The sequence below is a fragment of the Halichoerus grypus genome, chromosome 6, assembly GCF_964656455.1.
Source record: "Halichoerus grypus chromosome 6, mHalGry1.hap1.1, whole genome shotgun sequence".
Taxonomy (NCBI): domain Eukaryota; kingdom Metazoa; phylum Chordata; class Mammalia; order Carnivora; family Phocidae; genus Halichoerus; species Halichoerus grypus.
The window spans coordinates 171507361-171526178 of NC_135717.1; the positions used below are offsets into that span (position 1 = coordinate 171507361).

The 18818-nt window shown below is 52.7% G+C and overlaps 2 protein-coding genes across 2 annotated transcripts in view; one reads left to right on the forward strand and one right to left on the reverse strand.

Moving 5' to 3' along the window:
* Positions 1-18818, forward strand: part of L3MBTL2 (L3MBTL histone methyl-lysine binding protein 2) — a 21077-nt gene continuing 2259 nt past the window's right edge. Inside the window, exons 1-16 of the mRNA XM_036072623.2 lie at positions 1-140; positions 1943-2186; positions 3451-3584; positions 7093-7216; positions 8009-8088; positions 9596-9713; positions 10159-10293; positions 10567-10655; positions 14130-14361; positions 14757-14833; positions 15008-15112; positions 15816-15963; positions 16368-16450; positions 16776-17010; positions 17494-17559; positions 18506-18622. Coding sequence (XP_035928516.1) covers positions 117-140; positions 1943-2186; positions 3451-3584; positions 7093-7216; positions 8009-8088; positions 9596-9713; positions 10159-10293; positions 10567-10655; positions 14130-14361; positions 14757-14833; positions 15008-15112; positions 15816-15963; positions 16368-16450; positions 16776-17010; positions 17494-17559; positions 18506-18622 — 2011 coding nt within the window. The 5' untranslated portion in view covers positions 1-116. The remainder of the gene's footprint in view (positions 141-1942; positions 2187-3450; positions 3585-7092; positions 7217-8008; positions 8089-9595; positions 9714-10158; positions 10294-10566; positions 10656-14129; positions 14362-14756; positions 14834-15007; positions 15113-15815; positions 15964-16367; positions 16451-16775; positions 17011-17493; positions 17560-18505; positions 18623-18818) is intronic.
* Positions 18479-18818, reverse strand: part of CHADL (chondroadherin like) — a 10773-nt gene continuing 10433 nt past the window's right edge. Inside the window, exon 6 of the mRNA XM_036072622.2 lies at positions 18479-18695. The gene's annotated coding sequence lies outside the window, so the exon portion shown is untranslated. The remainder of the gene's footprint in view (positions 18696-18818) is intronic.

Genomic DNA, 18818 nt, shown 5'->3' on the forward strand with positions numbered 1-18818 from the left:
GCAGCGTGATTGGCCCGCAGCTCTGGGAAGCGGCCAATGACTGCGCTCAGGAAGAGCCGCGAGGCCAATATGGCTTCCTGCACCTGGTGACGGTTGAAGAAACGGTGTTAGGTCTCATGGAGAAGACTCGGGGCGTCGAGGTGAGAGGGAGAGGATTTATCGTGAAGGGGGAAGGGAACCCCGAGAACGTCGCACGCGGGACCGTTCTTTAGGCCTTTTAGCGACGCCTGGAGGGTGGAGAGTGGAAGGATGGATAAACTGAGGTAGTTAGGCTGAGCAGGGCCAGAGGCGATTGGCGTTGCCTTTTGCCCCATCCTGCTGGGGCCGACGTCCGGCGAGTAGTTCAGGGCGGAACAGCCTCCCTGGGCTCCCTGGGTTCAGGATCTGAGAGCTCTTGCATCTTCTTTGTCCTCCCTCTCTCGTGGTCGTTTCTTTGGGGATTAGGAGGCCAGTGACATCCTGGTGGGACGAGGGAGATTAAAGTTTCATAAAACTACGTGTCTGGAGCGTTCACGTGCATTGTCGCCCAGTTTACTCACGACAATCCTGCGTCACTGTTTCGTTGTTATGGTTAAAGTAGCTGAGGCTTTCAGACAGGTGGTGACTCCCCAGGAAGGCCACACAGCTGTAAAGTGAAGGAGATGGGCACTTAGTCTTGCAGGCTCCAGAACTTTCCCCACTCTCCTACAGCCTGTCACCCACTCATCCTTGAGTCGTTTGGCTTCTGGTCACCTTGTATTTAAATTCGGTCTCTTTTCTACTACATTTGCGTGTGTAGTTGTAAACATAAAATGGAGTAGCTCAAAGATATAAGGGAAATGGAGAATAATAGCCCACGCTTTTAGAGCTGTCACTAACTGCTGGAAACAGAGCTAGGCTTTACATAGGTCAGTCTTCATTCTAGTCATCTAAAGAAGGCTTGCTATTATCTCCATTGTACTGATGAAGAAACAGAGCAGCAAGCTTCAGTATCTTGCACAAAATCGCAGTTAAGTGGTAGAGCGAGGATTCAAACCGAGGCAAATCTGGTTTGAAAGCCCATGCTTTTAACCAGTAATAGTTGCCAACATGTATCGAACACTTGTTACGTGCGTTACTGTTTTGAGTGCTATATTTGTATTAATCCTTATTTCTCCCTCCAAGCTTCTGTAAGAGGTGGTATCCCAAAGATGTGGGAACTGATGCACGGAGAGATTGACTTCCTGCAGATCCTACAGCTAGTCAGCGGTAGAGATGGTATTTGAGCCCTGGTCTAGGACCTTTTCTACTAAGTGCAGGTAGATTGATACACAGTATCTCATTTACATTTCACATCCTGTGAGCTACTTTTCTTATTTCATAGGTGAGAAAGTTGAGGCCCAGAGGGGTTAAATGACTTGCCCAAAGACCCACAGCTAGTTAGGATTGAAGCTGAGTCCAGAGCTATGGTACATACCACTATGCTCTAACTAGTGTGTCATCTGTTTCCCAAACACTCCTCAGGGCAGTCTGTGTCCCACATTAACTTTTCTGTGGCTGAAATTGTTTCTCAATTGAGATTGTTTTGGTGTACATATGCTGAAGGGGGAAGAATGATTTTCTAATTTACATCTTCCCCAGAAAGTCTTCATGAGATAACTTAAGAGTATTTTCACATCATTGTATTCTATGTGAATCATATTGAAATGTCATCATTTACAAATCCACAGGAGGAGCTTGGTGAATTCCTAATACATATTTTCTGTCTTGTTAAGCTGTTCTGATGAGTTGCAGTTAAGAATTGTATAAACAAGAGTAATGATCCTGGTGTTTGCAAAAGGGGTATTTGATTCTGCCTGCCACTTGGCCCAAAGGTGTTGACCAAGAACTGGAAAGGAAGCTGATAGCAGACCTGCATCCTTCTTCCCCATACACTAAGGCAGACCTGATTCCTCCTGCCTGGTATGTGTCATCCTTCCACTAGGAGACTCCATCTTCAGAACCTATGGAAGAGGAAGAGGAGGAGGAGGACGACTTGGAGCTCTTCGGTGGCTATGACAGTTTCCGGAGCTATAACAGCAGTGCGGGCAGCGAGAGCAGCTCCTATCTGGAGGAGTCAAGTGAAGCAGAAAATGAGGATCGGGAAGCAGGGGAGCTGCCCACCTCCCCCCTGCATTTGCTCAGCCCTGGGACTCCCCGCTCCTTGGATGGCAGTGGTTCTGAGCCAGGTGCTTTCAGAGTGTCCCCTGAAGACGGGGAGGTTTCAGGAGATTATGAAGGAAGAGGGGGATATAGGCCATGTGGGCAGAGCTGTCCAGGTGTAAAAGCTGTTTGATCTAATGTCTAAGGGCCTGTGAAAGAGACAGAAGTACCCCAAGTAGCCCCAAGGGGCATTTCCTCTGCTGCAGTCTGATTTCAAACTGCAATTTCCTTTGGTCTTTCATACAACTAATACTTATTTGGCACACATTAGATGCCAGTCACTAATATGGTGCTGCTTTTACATTTGTGTGAATAGCCGGTTGATTTTTAAGCCTGGATGTTGAGAAGGACACCTAAAATGTTCTGATTTACTATCCGGGAAAGGACAAGAAGTAGCTTGTGGGTTGGATGTGAGGCTGGGGTGGAAAATACAGAATAAAGGGACTTCCTGGGGAGAGGGTTACTGATGAGAGTCCCCGTAGAGCATCTGGAAGCCAGTTAATTTCCGAGCTGTGCTGCTTGGACAGCTGCTAGATCCCTGTGTCAGGGCCCCCAGTGTGTGGACTGCCTGTGAAGAGGGACAGGCTAGATGTATATGAGGACACTCCTATTCCTTAGTGCCTGCAAATACTCTGCCACTCGACTCTTCCTTTCCATCTACCTGTCTTCTCTTCCTCCTTCCCCTCCCTTTTCTTAATCTTTCTCCCTTCTGTCTTCTTCCATCCATTCTCTTAGAATCTTAGAACATTGGAACTAGAACCATCGAAGACCGTTGAGTCCAGGGGTCCTCTGTCGTGGCTGTGCATTAGGATTACCTGGGAGCTTTTAACAGACTACAGATGCCTATGTCCCACCACAGACCAGTTAATTAGAAGCTCAGGCTTGGCTATTTTTTAAGCTCCACGGGTGATTCTAATATGATGTCAGGATGGAAACACTGATCTAGTTCAGTCTCTTTATAGATGAGGAGAAAATCCGCAGAAGTTAGGTTGGTATAGACACTTTTTTTCTTCTCGTTTTCCTCTTTACAGACTTTCCAACACTTAGCTGTTGCCCTGTGGATTTTCTTTAGCTCCACTGTTGACATATAGCCAGGGGATGCCAGGCAGCTTATCTTGGACAAAACGGATTCAGTTGTACACAAACCTGTTCCTGTTCCAGTCCCGTCAGTCTTACAGGGAGCTGGGACTCACCTAGTTAATGCACCGTTCCAGATTTTGAAGGGCCCATCATTTTGTTTGATTTGGGGTGATCGTATTAGGTGGGTCACGTGCTAAGTTCTCTTCCCAGCTGTCTGTGAGATGTGTGGTATCGTGGGTACAAGGGAAGCCTTCTTCTCCAAGACTAAGAGATTCTGCAGCGTTTCCTGTTCCAGGAGCTACTCCTCCAACTCCAAGAAAGCCAGTATCTTGGCCAGATTACAGGTGAGAGGCAGTCACTTGGAAGACCCTTCCTGGGGTCCTGGGAGCCGAGACAGGAGCAACCAATTGGCTGATGGCAAGGGGCCAAGAGGGCTTGGGAGGAGCTTGCTTGTGGCGTTCTGAGATTTTAAGTTTCCTGCTATTCTCTAAAATTTAGAGGGGAGAGGAATCCATTTATGGAGCTTGATAAATGACAGATTTCTAGAGCTGCCCTCATTCCCCACCTTCACCCCCTGCATAGTCTGATGTGTTTAGTATGTTTTAAACGAGAGCCTTTGGGGAGTCTGATGCCCTTGGTCTTTGCCCCCCAGTACTTTTATAAATGCTCTGAAAGGAAGCTAGGAGATAGGCATATGTTTCACCAACCACAGTGGGTTTAGGAAGTTGATGCCTTGTCTCCGACTCCATGTCATAGACAGCCACCTAGAAAGTCTTACTACTTTTTCTTTTTTTTTTTTGAGAGAGCAGTCGGGGGTGGGGGAGCAGAGGTGGAGAGGGAGAGAGACAATCTTAAGCAGGCTCCACACCCAGCCCAGAGCCCGACTCAGGGCTCAGTCTCACAACCCTGAGATCATGACCTGAGCCAATATCAAGAGTAGGACACTCAATGGACTGAGCCACCCAGACAGCCCTGTAAATGGAAGGATTCTTAAAGAGATGTGTTGTCTAACCCACACATTAGTTGAGAAGTGTGCTGAGGTCCAGAGGAAGAATGACTTACCTTAGGTAGTTCTGTTGGAAGAGCAGCAGAACTGGGACTGGACTGTAATCTCAGGTGCCTGGCTTTGTGGTTTCCTGGTAACTATGGCCACCATCCACAACACTGATTCTCAAACTCGCCTGCACGTTGGGATCACCTGGAGAGTTTAAAATAGTGACTCTTGGTGAGACTTGATCTTAGGCTATGAGTTCGAGCCCCACGTTGGGTGTAGAGATTACCCAAAAACCAAACCAAACAAAACCAAAAATATGAACTTTTAAAAAATAATAAAATATCAGTGCTTGGTCTTACTCCCTAGGTTCTGATTTAACTGGGATGGAGTGTGGCCCGGACACAAGGCCTTTATTTATTATTATCTATTTATTTTTAAGTAATCTCTACACCCAATGTGGGGCTCGAATTGATAACTCTGAGATCAAGAGTCACACACTCGGGGCACCTGGGTGGCTCAGCTGGTTAAGTATCTGCCTTCAGCTCAGGTCATGATCCCAGGGTCCTGGGGATCTAGCCCTGAGTCACATTCCCTGCTCAGTGGGAGCCCCTCATGCTCGCTCTCTCTCAAGTGAATAGTCTTAAAAAAAAAAAAGGCACATATACTCCACCGACTGAGCCAGCCAGGTACCCCCTGGACATAGGGACTTTAAAAAAGACGCATCGGAGGGGAGGGGGGTGGGAGGATGGGTTAGCCTGGTGATGGGTATTGAGGAGGGCACGTTCTGCATGGAGCACTGGGTGTTATGCACAAACAATGAATCATGGAACACTATATCTAAAACTAATGATATAATGTATGGGGATTAACATAACAATAAAAAAATTAAAAAAAAAAAAAAGACGCGTCGGGGCGCCTGGGTAAGCCTCTGCCTTCAGCCCAGGTCATGATCCCAGGGTCCTGGGATCGAGTCCCGCATCGGGCTCCCTGCTCCGCGGGAAGCCTGCTTCTCCCTCTCCCACTCCCCCTGCTTGTGTTCCCTCTCTTGCTGTGTCTCTATCAAATAAATAAAATCTTAAAAAAAATAAAAATAAAGACGCGTCCCCTCACAGGTGACTGTAATGCATAGCAGAGCTTGAGACCCACTGCTCTGACATTTATTGAAAGTCCCAGTGTGCCAGGTTTCTGCTTAGTACTTCATACAATTTATCTCTCACTTTTGTGAGATAATTGTTTCCCTTATGCAGATTTTAGTCAGGGCACAGAAAAATCTCTCCTCAGCAAATAATAGTTTTTTTTTTTTTTTAAAGATTTATTTATTTATTTGAGAGAGCAAGAATGAGAGAGAGAGTACATGAGAGGGGGGAGGATTAGAGGGAGAAGCAGCCTCCTTGCCGAGCAGGGAGCCCGATGCGGGACTCGATCCAGGGACTCCAGGATCATGACCTGAGCCGAAGGCAGTCGCTTAACCAACTGAGCCACCCAGGCGCCCTAATAAGAGTATTGTTAATAGCTACAATTTGGGAGTACTTGCTAAGTATTTGGACTGAGTCCAACCAGTGATCTCTTAAAAATGAATTTTTTTTTAAATTTCTATTTTATTTAAGATTTTTTTTAAAGTAATTTCTACACCAAACATGGGGCTTGAACTTAAAACCCCAAGATCAAGAGTTGCATGTTCTACTGACTGCACTAGCCAGGTGCCCCTTAAATTCCTATTTTTTTTTTTTTTTTATTTGACAGAGACACAGAGAGAGGGAGCACCGAAGCAGAGGGAGTGGGAGAGGGAGAAGCAAGCTTCCCACCGAGTAGGGAGCCCATTGTGGGGCTGGATCCCAAGACCATGGGATCATGACCTGAGCCGAAGGCAGATGCTTAACGACTGAGCCACCCAGGCGCCCCTAAATTCCTATTTTAAAGGCTCAAATACTTTTAGTAACTTACTCAGAGGTATACAAATGAAATTGAAGAGCCAGGATTTGACCCCAGGTCTCTGGGGGATTTAAACTCACATTTTTACTTCACTGGTATTTTTAAATAAATTATCTGGTAGGGGGGAGAGGGGCGGCGCCTGGGTGGCTCAGTCAGTTAAGCATCTGACTCTGGATTTGGACTCAGATCATGATCCTCAGGGTCGTGAGATGGACTGTGTCAGGCTTCGCGCTGAGCGTGGAGTCATACTTAAGATTCTCTCTCTCAAAAAAAAAAAAAGATTCTCCCTCTCCCTCTGTCCCCTCCCCCACCCTCATTCTCCCCGTCTCTCCCTCCCTCTTTAAAAAATAAAAATAAAAATAAATTCTCTGGGTCTTTCTGAGCAGTGCTTAAGTTACAAATTATAGACCAGATTAGTGGCCTTTCACCTTTGGGGATGCCCCCTTGGAGCACCTGATGAAAGCCACGGACCTGCTCCAGAACATTCATGTATGTGTACAAAATATTGCCTCCTGACTCAGTTCACGGACCTTTCTGAAGCCCACTCTCTGCAATAAGTCTGTAGGAGCTCCGGAGGAAGGAGATGGCTGAGTTGAAGCCATGAGGGAAAAGTTCCTGGAGGAAGCCAAGGCTTAAAAGATAGAAAAGATAGAACAAGCGTCCCTCCCTGCCCTGTAGCTCCTCTGACCCTGTCCTCCCTTGTTGAACAAAAGCTAAGCACTTACTGAGTGCCGGCATAATACAGTAACTCTCATCCTTGCCACCCCCCTCTGAGTTAAGATTGTTATTGTTATCCACTTGATTTACAAATGAAGAAACTGGAGAGGTTAAGTAACTGGATGAATCCCAGGGTTTGAACCTAGGCAGTCCAACTCGAGAGTCCTGTTCTCAGCCATTGGGTAACACACATGTTCTCCTCCCTCCAGGGAAAGCCGCCGACCAAGAAAGCCAAAGTCTTGCACAAGGCAGCCTGGTCTGCCAAAATCGGAGCCTTCCTCCACTCGCAAGGGACAGGACAGCTAGCAGATGGGACACCAACAGGGCAAGACGGTAAGACAGCAGGGCACTGGTGCTCAGGAAGCTGCTGGGGATCGGTGGGAGTGGGGTGCCCGTTCTGGGGTGGCCCTGCCTAGGAGCCCGGAATGGGAAAGATGGGGCAGCTAGAGAGTGCCCTGGTCCAAGCTCACTGTGGATTGCGTCTTCCCCATCAGAAGGTAGTGTGGAAATTACCCCAGAAAATCCCTTTAGTCATTCCTAAAGTGCCAGGACCCCTACTCCTGATAATTCAGAAGCCAAGAATTAGCTTCTTTTCTCTTGTATTGCTTTTGGCCCTTTGGTTTCTGTTTCCCTTGGACAGTGAAGACCCCTCTCTGGTTTGGAAAGGGGTCGTGGGATAAGGAAAGGAACCTTTCTCTCTGAGTGTGTATAGCAGTTTTTAAACATACAAGCATTAAGCAACTCTGCTTTAGGTGGTCTGAGTTTCTGACTGCAGTTGAACTCCACAGGCAGGAGGGTTGGAGGGGCCTAGGTGTGCACCCCTCCCACCCATTCAGATAAGCTGTGGCCAATGAGAGGTTGGGGGAGGTCTAAGGAATTTAAGCCCAAAGGTCTTTGGATTTCCTTCTCTTCTTGGGGAAGAAAGATCAGACACTCCCCTTGAATGTTTCCTCCACTCCTGAGAGTCTGTCACCCTTTGGATAAGGTCCAGCCCTGTTCTGATGGCCACTGATGGGGCAGGTATGGGGCTTCCCGGGTGGGGAAGGACCTGCGTCTACAGACTCCTGGGGGCCAGGTTCCTAGCAGGGCTGCTGACTTTCAGCTCTTCCTCTTCCTGCTCTGCAGCGCTGGTCCTGGGTTTCGACTGGGGGAAGTTCCTGAAGGATCACAGTTACAAAGCTGCTCCCGTCAGCTGTTTTAAGCACGTGAGTGCCCTGGAGATGAGGGGAGGGAGAGCTGGGAACCGGGGCGCATGCCACCGCTCTCACCCGCCAGCCTCCCAAGCGTTCCAGGCTGGGCATCGGCACCCCGGAGAGAGCAGTGGTGAGGTCGGGGTGGGCGCAGTCCAGCTTTGCCACTCGCTCTGGTTTACCTTTCTGTCCACCTTTCTTCAGCATCCTCCCACAAAGCCTCATCGAGGCCTTCTAGCACCGTGCATCCCTCTGAGGTCATTCTCACTCTGCTTATTTATGTAATGGAACTTTGTGCTAGAAATCCTTTTTCTTTCTTTCTTTTTTATAGAAATCCTCTTCTGTCTTCCCCATTGGTCCATGTTTTCCCATTGAAAGCTTGTTCTGAACTGCTCTGGGCCCCCTGGTCCCTGGGAGGCAGATGGGGATCCTCCTGGAGCCCACTTCTGCACAGAGAAGCACAGAAGAGTGAGGTCCTGGGGGGCTGGGCCTGGAGTGGAAGGACGGGCAGAGATGCTGCCAGTTGTCTGGGGGCCCGGGAGCCGCCTAGAGTGGTGCTCCTGTTTGGTCTTTCAAGCCAGGAAGTGGAGGAGAGGAGGCCTCTTTACTCTTGGAGCCCTCTGACCAGAGTCCCATCCTAGTAGCTGCTGAACTCTGGAGAGCGCCGCGGACAGAGGAAAGTTGGGAAGTTTGACTCTTCTCCGCATTGCTGTTGAAGGCGCACACCTTTCCTAGTGGGAAGCTCTTCTGCCCTGAGTTTTCACTGCAGGGGAGTTACATCGAGCTTGCATTCAGCATACCTGATTCCATAGGCTCTGCCACGCTGGCCCTGGTGTGCCCGGGTAGCATAACCATTTCTCGGTTCTTCTCTGGCCAGAGAGATGGAATGGGATACCCCGATGAGCTTAAGCCAGGATGAGAATGAAAAAAAGGGTGAGTTTCTCCAAAGGAGAATCAAGGTGCTGGTGGTGCAAAGTGAGGATTAGCTATAGGGAAGGCACACAGGAAGGGTGCGCTGCTGTTGGAGAGCATCTGAAGAGAAGACCGGTTGGAGAAGTGGAGAAAGAATGTACCAGAAGTAGTACGTGAGAGCCGGCATGGTGATGGCTGAGAGACTACTGCCCAGGCTTGAGTGACGATTGAAAGAGGTGGTATTTGTGCCGAGGACAGTCCCTGGCACGTGGCGAGCACTAGGCGGTGTGAGGTGTAGTCGCTGGATGATGGAGTGAGGAGCTGGGGTCCTGTAAGATCAGCACTCGGGGCTGACTGACTCTGGATGTCTGGCTGTTGCACCGCCCTCCCATCCCGTCCCCCCACCCCCACTGTCCTGCCTCAGCTCTTTGGGGACTGTGGACTCGTCTTGCTCCTCTCTTCATCCCTAGTCCCATGCCTGGCTGGCCACATGCAGCGAGTGATGTGCACTGAGGTGCAGAGAAGGACGCCAGGGCTCGTGAGGCCAGCCACTCTCCCCTGTCCACTCAGGCAGCTCACCGTCCCCCTGAATGCTCTCGTGCCCACACAGGTCCCACTCTATGACCAGTGGGAGGATGTGATGAAGGGAATGAAGGTGGAGGTGCTCAACAGCGACGCCGTGCTCCCCAGCCGGGTGTACTGGATCGCCTCTGTCATCCAGGCCGCAGGTGGGTAGTCCTCTGGCCAAGGCAGGGTCCGGGTTCGGAGGACCTCTCCGCACGGGTGGGCAGTATCGCACACAGAAATTGGCTTCGTAAAACAAAAAAGCCCACCCCCTGGAGCTCTGCCAGTCCCTTCTTGGGATTCTCCTACCTTCCCTGGCTTCGAAGAGGCCACAAAGTATGACAAGTTTGTAAAGTCCCCTTTTTAAGGTTTTTTTCCAGGAACGATCAGGCTGCAGAAAATTAATTCTCCCTGCTGTGCCACACAGCTTTCCGAGTACGCGGCGTGGGTTTGTTTTGGCTGTGACTGTTGAGGACAACAGGGACCCCACTTGCCCAGAAGGAGTTCTTGGGAGAGGAGTCAGGTTTAGTTAGGCTCAAGAAGAAGGAAGGCCTGAGAATATACCTTTCCCCATCCCACCCACCCTCACCGGTGCCCTCCTTCTTTCAGGGTACCGGGTGCTGCTTCGGTACGAAGGCTTTGAAAATGACGCCAGCCATGACTTCTGGTGCAACCTGGGGACAGTGGACGTCCACCCCATTGGCTGGTGTGCCATCAACAGCAAGATTCTGGTGCCCCCACGGAGTGAGTTGATGAGAACATTCCCTGTTGTGGTTCGTGCAGAGCCCTTGGTAGAAGGGGCACCCTTTGTCTTAGGTTAGCCCAAGCAGAACCCACTTGCCAGCCTGCTTCCTGTCCCCTCCGGTCTCAGAAGCCCCGTGGCAGATCCAAGTTGTACAGCAGGTTTTATTAGATGTGATGGCGGCCCCGAAGAGGCAGAAATAAGTTGCTCTGGTGCCCCCTGTTGGCGGGAGCGTTGTCAGTCTGTGTAACCAGGATTCCGCTGTGTCTCCACAGCCATCCATGCCAAGTTCACCGACTGGAAGGGGTACCTCATGAAACGGTTGGTGGGCTCCAGGACACTTCCCGTGGATTTCCATATCAAGGTCTGGCACTGAGCCCTTTGGGTGTCCTAACTGATCTCCTTCCTGCCCCTCTTCCATTTTCTCTGTCCCTGCTACTCACTGGAGTATTTTCTCAAAGATTCCCTTGCTTGCCAGTTTCTAGCAGCTTCACGTTTCTCCAGGAAGGATGTCGGTTGCTGTCCGCCTTCCCAGCCTAGTGTCGGCCTCCCCCACCCAACCCAGACTCTGATCCTGCCATGCTGATCATGTTGCTTTGCCTCCTGTTTGCTCCTCCAGAGCCTTACCTTTGCTCATAGCATTTTTCAGGAGCATTCGTCCCATAGATTTTTTTTTTTTTTTTTAAAGATTTTATTTATTTGACAGAGAGAGAGAGAGCTAGAGAGGGAACACAAGCAGGCAGAGTGGGAGAGGGAGAAGCAGGCTTCCCGTGGAGCAGGGAGCCCGATGCGGGGCTCGATCCCAGGACCCTGGGACCATGACCTGAGCTGAAGGCAGACGCTTAACGACTGAGCCACCCAGGCGCCCCCATCCCATAGATTTTATTAAGTACTTGTGTACAAGGAACTGTGGGAATACAGACCCTGTATTCAGGACCCTCCAGTCTGGCAGAGGAAACGCCAGGAATATAAAATAGACTGGGTTCTGAACCAGGGGTGTGTCTCCAAATCATCTCTGTGGCTTTTAATTTTAATTTTGTAAAATTTAGCTCCTTAACTTAAAAAATCACACACGTGGTTAAAAATTCAAAGAGAACACAAGGATACATAGTGAAGACTTCATTTCTCCCACCTCTGTACACCAGACCCTCTGTTGTGGGGCTCGCTCACATAGGGGCCTGGACAGCGTCTGAGGTCTCCGGACCCGGATGCGCACAGGTCTGGTTCCCACGTTGCCTCCGTAAGCGACACAGCAGCGGGCAGGGGACACAGAGAGGGTGCTGTGTGGCACATGGTTGAACTGGCCCTGTGGCCTGAAGAGGAGCAGCTATCAAGGAAGGCTTCATGGAGAAAATGGCATTTGAATTCTACCTTGATGGGTAGGGTGTGGGTGGTCTGGAAGCCAAGAGTTTCGGAAAGTAAGGATGGAATAGAAGCTGGGGCCATCTCACCCAAGGCACCGGACGCCTGGTGAAGAGGTTGCCACCGTGAGTCTTAGCTGGTGGAGAGTGGGCCTATGGCAAGGAATGGTTCCAGCACCTCAAGGAAGCTTTCCCTGGCTTTTTTCCCTAAAGTAGAAATGATTTTTGCTTTAGTTGAACTTGCTGGGTACTGTCCGTTTACTCTTTATTTCTCTGTATTTTGCTAATTTATCTTTTCATACTCTCTCTTTTTTTAAGATTTCATTTATTAGAGAGTGATAGAGCATGAGCAGTGGGGAGAGAGCGGGCAGACTCACTGCTGAGCAGGGAGCCCGATGCGGGCCCAATCCCAGGACCCTGGGATCATGACCTGAGCCGAAGGCAGACGCCCAACGACTGAGCCACCCAGGCGGCCCCATACTCTCTTTCCAACAAAACTATAAGCTCTTTCTCCTCTTCTCATAATGCCTTGCACAGTGGACAGATGGAGCAGTTGAAAACAAGCGTTCACTCCTCCCCTGGCACTTGTCTGAAGATGAGGTAGCTGATTGTGGGCGGGGCAGCCACTGGCGTTATCAGGCTGGCCTCTCCTCTGCTTAAATTAAAATGAGCTTGATTCCGGGGGGGCTCTGTTGGTTAAGCATCCAACTCTTGATCTCAGGGTCATGAGTTCAAGCCCCACGTTGGCCTCCACGCTAGGCATGGAGCCTACTTTGAAAAAAAAAAAGAGCTTGATTCTGGTTCCATGTGAACCAGTCAGCAAGCACACAGTGACTCACTGTCATGTACCCAGTCCTGCAGCGGATACAAAAGCAGCTGCCTCTGAGGATTGGGGGTAGGGAAGGTAAAAGGGGGTGGGTTTGTGAAGGAAGCTCTAATCCAAATCCAGTCTGGTTCCTTTGATGCCTACAATGTGGTAAGTGCTGAGTAAAATGTTTTGAATGAATGACCCACTGGCCAAGGTCAGGTGTGTACTATGTGTTTGTCGAGGAGAAAAAACGTTAACTGAGCACTAACTCTGTGCCTAGTTCTGTGCTTGGAACTGAGACGATCGAGATGAATCCTCCCAAACCTGGCTTCTACCCCTACGGAGCTCAGGTTCTGGGCGTGACTGAACAAAGAGGCCATGAAAGTGGTGGTGGGCTGTGGGCTGCCCTGGGTGGGCGTCAAAGAAAGGAGTGTGTCAGGAAAGGCTAGGAGAGGAAGGTAGCGCAGAGGGACCCCAATCCAGGCCTCACCCTGTGTCTCTCTCCTAAATGGGCCAATCAGGCAGTCGGTTTGGACTTGATTCCAGGCCTTGAGCTGATGTCTGACGCATCTGTGGTGTAGGACTCTTATCAGCTTTGCCTGGTTGCTGCTTTGTGACCATAGAGATGCTCCCCCTCCTGGTGGGCTTGGAAATAGCACGGCTTAGGGACGCCTGGATGGCTCAGTCTGTTAAGTGTCTGCCTTTGGCTCAGATCATGCGTGCTCTGACAAATAAAAAAATTTTTTTTAAAGATTTATTTATTTATATGACAGAGAAACAGCGAGAGAGGGAACACAAGCAGGGGGAGTGGGAGAGGGAGAAGCAGACTCCCCACAGGGCAGGGAGCCTGCCCCATGCAGGGCTTGATCCCAGGACCCTGGGATCATGACCTGAGCCGAAGGCAGGTGCCCAAAGACTGAGCCACCCAGGCGCCCCTGACAAATAAAATCTTAAAAGAAAAAAAATAGCATGGCTTAGTCCCCACCTTGGTCCCCTAGGCTGGGGCTGGTTTTCCCTGGCTGTGAAAGCCCTACAGAGCTCACTGTTCCCATTTCCCTACCCCAGGCAGGACAGCACTGAAGTCACAGTGACCTGAAAAACTCTCCTACCCCTCATCCGTGGCCTGTCATCAGGGCTCTCTAGAACAGCTTATGGGCATCTTGGTCACTGTCCCTTGCTGGGTCAGTGGATAGCCGTTTCAAGTTGCAGCCCAGTGGGTTCACAGCTGTAATTAGACATACGGAGGCATCGGGGGCCTCAGCTCTCTGGACATGAGAGCTGTATGTGCCATCAGCCGGGAGGTGGAGGGGCGTGGGAAAGCGCACAAGGCTGGACACTGGGACCAGTTTCAAGGTCCAGCTCTGGCACCAGTGAATCTGGGTGAGCATAGGCAAGTCACTTGAGCCCTCTGGGGCACCTGTTTCCTTCGTCTGCAAGGGGTATTTGTACTTCCCATCATACTGAGTGACTGGCATTTTGGTGCCCACCTTGTAACCTGAGTGCTGTCCTTCCACATCATCCTGGGGAATTGGGGGCCAGGGTCGAACCCAGTGGGATGGGAGGGCTCATCCGCCCGTTCCCTAACTCAGGGCTGGGTGCAGTAAGAGATGACACAGGGAGGGCGGGGGGAGCCCCAGGACCACAGCAGGCCTGTGCCCTGATGTTGCAGATGGTGGAGAGCATGAAGTACCCCTTCCGACAAGGCATGCGGCTGGAGGTGGTGGACAAGGCCCAGGTGTCCCGGACCCGCATGGCCGTGGTGGACACAGTAATCGGGGGTCGCCTTCGGCTCCTCTATGAGGACGGCGACAGTGATGACGACTTCTGGTGCCACATGTGGAGCCCCCTGATCCACCCAGTGGGCTGGTCACGGCGAGTCGGCCATGGCATCAAGCTGTCAGGTCTGCTGTCGGGGCCGGGGCGGGAGCACCTCTGCACCCCACACCACCACCGTGGGGTGGGGGTGACCACCTCCAGCATGTGCATGGTCGTACCAGGGTCCAGAGCGGTTGCATGATTTGACCAAGGTCACTCAGTTTGTAAGGGTTTTAAACCGATTGGAACCTGGGGATTACATGATGGGGGAAGCATCTGGATCTTATGGGTTCAGTAGTTCCTACAGAGAGCTCCTGACGTGTTCTGTCTTCTGGTCTAGGTGGGGGGCACGGGGTGCCGAGATACAGATTAGAACACATGCGGGGCAGCGCCCACATTTCTGGGGAGGGGAGGGAGCTGGCCCTGTGAGCAGCCTGCAACTCCCTTCTCTCCCTTGCTCCCTCTGCCATCTCCCCAAAAGAGAGGCGCAGCGACATGGCCCACCATCCCACCTTCCGGAAAATCTACTGTGACGCTGTTCCTTACCTGTTCAAGAAGGTGAGGCGCAGCCCTCGGGCACTTCTCCTCTTGGCCACAGGCCCATTCCAGGCCTCACGACCCCGGGGCGTTCCTTTCCCTCCCCGTTTCCTTCCCAGGCCTGTGGCAGATGAGGCCAGCCCCCCCCCCCCAACCTGGGCCACCCAGTTTCCCCAGCTGCCCCGTTCCTTTAAGGTTCGAGCTGTCTACACGGAAGGTGGTTGGTTTGAGGAGGGGATGAAACTGGAAGCCATTGACCCCCTGAATCTGGGCAACATCTGCGTGGCAACCATCTGCAAGGTGAGCCTGGGCCTGGCCCTGCAGCTTCCAGGGTGGCTTTCGGGAGCCGGTGAGGTGGCACAGAGCCCTTCACGTCCGTCCCCCCTTCCCCACTCTGGCTGCTCTGGGAGTGCCACACTCTTGAGAGTAGGGGTCTTACCTGCTTCTTGCCCAGAATCGGCTTTCGTGTCAGGTCCCAGGCGCGTTGGAGGGGTGCTTATTGAACACCTGGCCTGAGCCTGGTCTTGTGTCGGGTGTAGGCCCCGCCCTGTCAACCTCCCTGGGGGCCTTCCCACCGCCACACGTCCTCTCCTTCGAGTGGCGGCCTGGCCAGGAGCCATAGCTGTGCTGACTTCTCTGCACGCCACCTCCATTATTGCTGTGGCCTGAGCAGCAGATGACTCCACCTTGGCCCCCCTGGGGACATGCTGATTTGTGCGTCCAGCCGATCTTCTCCCGGCTGGGCCTGTGTGCTCACCACCAAAAACACTGGAAGAGACAGATGTAGTCCCTGCGGGAACAGCATTTGCTGTCTAGTGAGGAAAGTAAAGAACCTCATGAGTATGGGTTCCAGCGGTGCCGAGTGCTCGGAAGCAGAAGCTCAGGGAAGGCTGAGATCTAACTCCGGCTGCATCCATTTGCCTCGTGTCCCCACCATAGCCACCTCACCCTGGGATGGGGGTGCAGTTCATGATACCATGGTGTCTGCCTGCCCGCCCCCCAGGTTCTCCTAGACGGCTACCTGATGATCTGTGTGGATGGGGGGCCCTCCACAGATGGCTCAGACTGGTTCTGTTACCATGCCTCCTCCCACGCCATCTTCCCAGCCACGTTCTGCCAAAAGAATGACATTGAGCTCACACCCCCAAAAGGTAAGACTGTCCTCATAGTCGGAAATGGCAGTGTGTGCCCACAGGCCCAGATTCCTGTCCAAGCCAGACCCTGGGCCTTAGAGTCTTAGAGTGGATTGGGGAGCTGTCAGAACCAGCCAAGCCACCACCACCAGCCCTTACACTGGGCTGACTTAGCTCCGTGGCTAATGGGTGTCTGCGCGAGCAGAGCTCCCACTTGTTCCTTCGGGCAGTGAACAACCTATACGACGGGACCAGGGTCCTAGAGCAGGTATCAGCCTGCGGAGGAGGAAAGAAGGCTGCTGGGGAGACTCCGGGCTGGGTCCTGACCCAGCTACAGGTGCCCGTTTGGCCCGTGCTCCTCCCCCAGACTTCCTCCTGCCTTCCCTCCTTTCCCTCCACGTCTATGTTTTCTGCTCCACCAGGCTACGAGGCACACACTTTCAGCTGGGACACCTACTTGGAGAAGACCAAGTCGAAAGTAGCTCCGTCGAGACTCTTTAACATGGTGAGGAGAGCGAGGAAGCATGGGGCCTGGGGTGGCCCTGCCCGCTGTCAGCGGTGTTAACTCCAACCCCCTTCTCTTTCCTTGAGTCTGGACGGTGGAGACCAGCTGCTTCAGGGGAGAAGTCCCAAACCCTGCCATAGGCATTCTGCCAAACAGTCCAGCCTGCTCCCTTTCCCGGAGGGGCTGGTGCTGGGAACAGAGGGCAGTGGGATCACTGCCAGGGGACACTTCCCCTGGGCACTCCCAGTCCACTCCCTCTCCCCAGTTCGGCCCCACTGGGGCAGGGAGCTGGCTGCCTTGGTCACTGCGTCTCCCCCCTCCCCAGGACTGCCCCAACCACGGCTTCAAGGTGGGCATGAAGCTGGAGGCCGTGGACCTGATGGAACCCCGGCTCATCTGCGTGGCCACGGTGAAGCGGGTGGTGCACAGGCTCCTCAGCATCCACTTCGATGGCTGGGACAGCGAGTATGACCAGTGGGTGGACTGTGAGTCCCCGGACATCTACCCCGTCGGCTGGTGTGAGCTCACCGGCTACCAGCTCCAGCCACCTGTGGCCGCAGGTCTGGGCTCTTGCGGCCCCAGGGGACTCTTGACTTTCCTTTTCTTTTTCCTTCTTGCCAACCACTCCCCCTGCCCCATACCTACCTCATTCTTTGGCATGAGACCCAGAAGTCTCCTGGACCACTCCTAATGAAAGAGCGGCCCTCATGTCCCCGCCTCCCACTCCTGACTTGTCTGTCTCCCTCTCCCTCTGGCCTGCAGAGCGCCTTCCTTGATCTTGCCCACTCTGTCATATGCTCGTGCCCTTGTGCACCCAGGTAAACCACCCAGGCCCCTCGGAGCAGCCCAGGTGACGAGGGTGGGAAGAAGGGACAGCTGCTCCCAGTCCCTCCCCCATTCTCACTGCCCCACTTTGGCTTTCCTTCTTGGAGCGTCCCGTGTGTAAGGGAGGCTAGTGAGGTGTGGGCAGGGGGTCTCGGGGTGTGCCTGTACCATGTCCTCAAGCTCTCCTCTTACCTTTGTCCCTCGTCTTTCAACAACAGAGCCGACCACACCTCTGAAGGCCAAAGAGGCCACAAAGAAGAAAAAGAAACAGTTTGGGAAGAAAAGTAAGTGATGCTCTCAAGCAGCCAGGCTGATGTGGGACTTGGGATCAGCTGGGCCTGTGTTTCTGGGAGCAGAGGGGGGTCACCACGTAGGTAGCGCTCTTCATGGTGCCTCCATCTCCTCCCCTTTGCCCTTCGGCCCCAGCGGGCCTATCAGCCTGTGTCTTAAGGGACCCAAGCACAAATAGGAAGTCTTCAGTCTCTGGCAGTGGTCAGGATCCCAAGCAAAAAAGGCAAGAGATGGTATTTATGAGAGAGAAAAGGGGGAGGGATCCTCATCCCTGCTGTCCTGTGGTCAGAAGTCAGCACGGCCCCATCGGCCCCATCGGCAGTGCACAACTGCTCTTTGAAAGTAAGATGTATGGGGGGTGGCAATTTCTCCTCAAGCCTGTCGTTCTTCCCTTGGGACCCTCAGGGGTGGGAGCTTTGGTGTCATTTCCTTAGGCGGGGCCCCAGTCTTAACAGATCCTGAGCCCTATGCGGGCTCAGCTTGAGGGGACGGCAGGTGGAGTGGGGCGGGGAGGGGGGGAGGTAAAGCCATCCTTCAGAGCTGCCAGCCTGTGGCAGCGAGATGGTCTCCATGAGGTGGCACCACACAGAGAAGAGGTTGTCTAGAAACAGGACAAGGAGGAAGCAGGTGCGGTCCCTGGGCAGGATCAGGTTTGAGTTGATCATGTGGGCAGGTCCTGTGTCGTCCACAGTGGTGGGGCTGGGAACGGCACTTCACAGGTGAAGAAAGGAAGCTCAGCAAGCACACCCAGGGCAGACAAGCTCTCTGAGGCTCAGGCACACAGCGCCGAGGGGCAGTGTCAGAGTTCACGCTCTGTGCCCCCACGTTGGCACCTGCCCCTCCACTACACCGCCTCTGCTCACCGCTGGATGACCCCCAGCCGTTGAGCCTCCCATGGATACAGCCCTGTGCTGGGTTTCATTCTGTTTTTATTCAAAGGGAAAAGAATACCACCAACCAAGACTCGGCCCCTCAGACAGGGGTCCAAGAAGCCCCTGCTGGAGGATGACCTGCAGGCCGCAGAGAAGATCTCATCGGATCCTGTTCCTGAAGAGAGTAAGAGCCTCCCGGGCGGGGTCAGGCCAGGGCCGGCCTGCTCCAGTGCTCAGAGGCGGCCCTTCTCCCCCACCTGGGCACAGAAGAGGAGAGTCCAGTGTGAAGGGACTTTTCCGGGCACCAAGCAGTCCTCCTCGGACCACTGGGCCTGGAGAGCTTCCCAAACACCCACCCCCACCTCTGAACCGAGCCACCC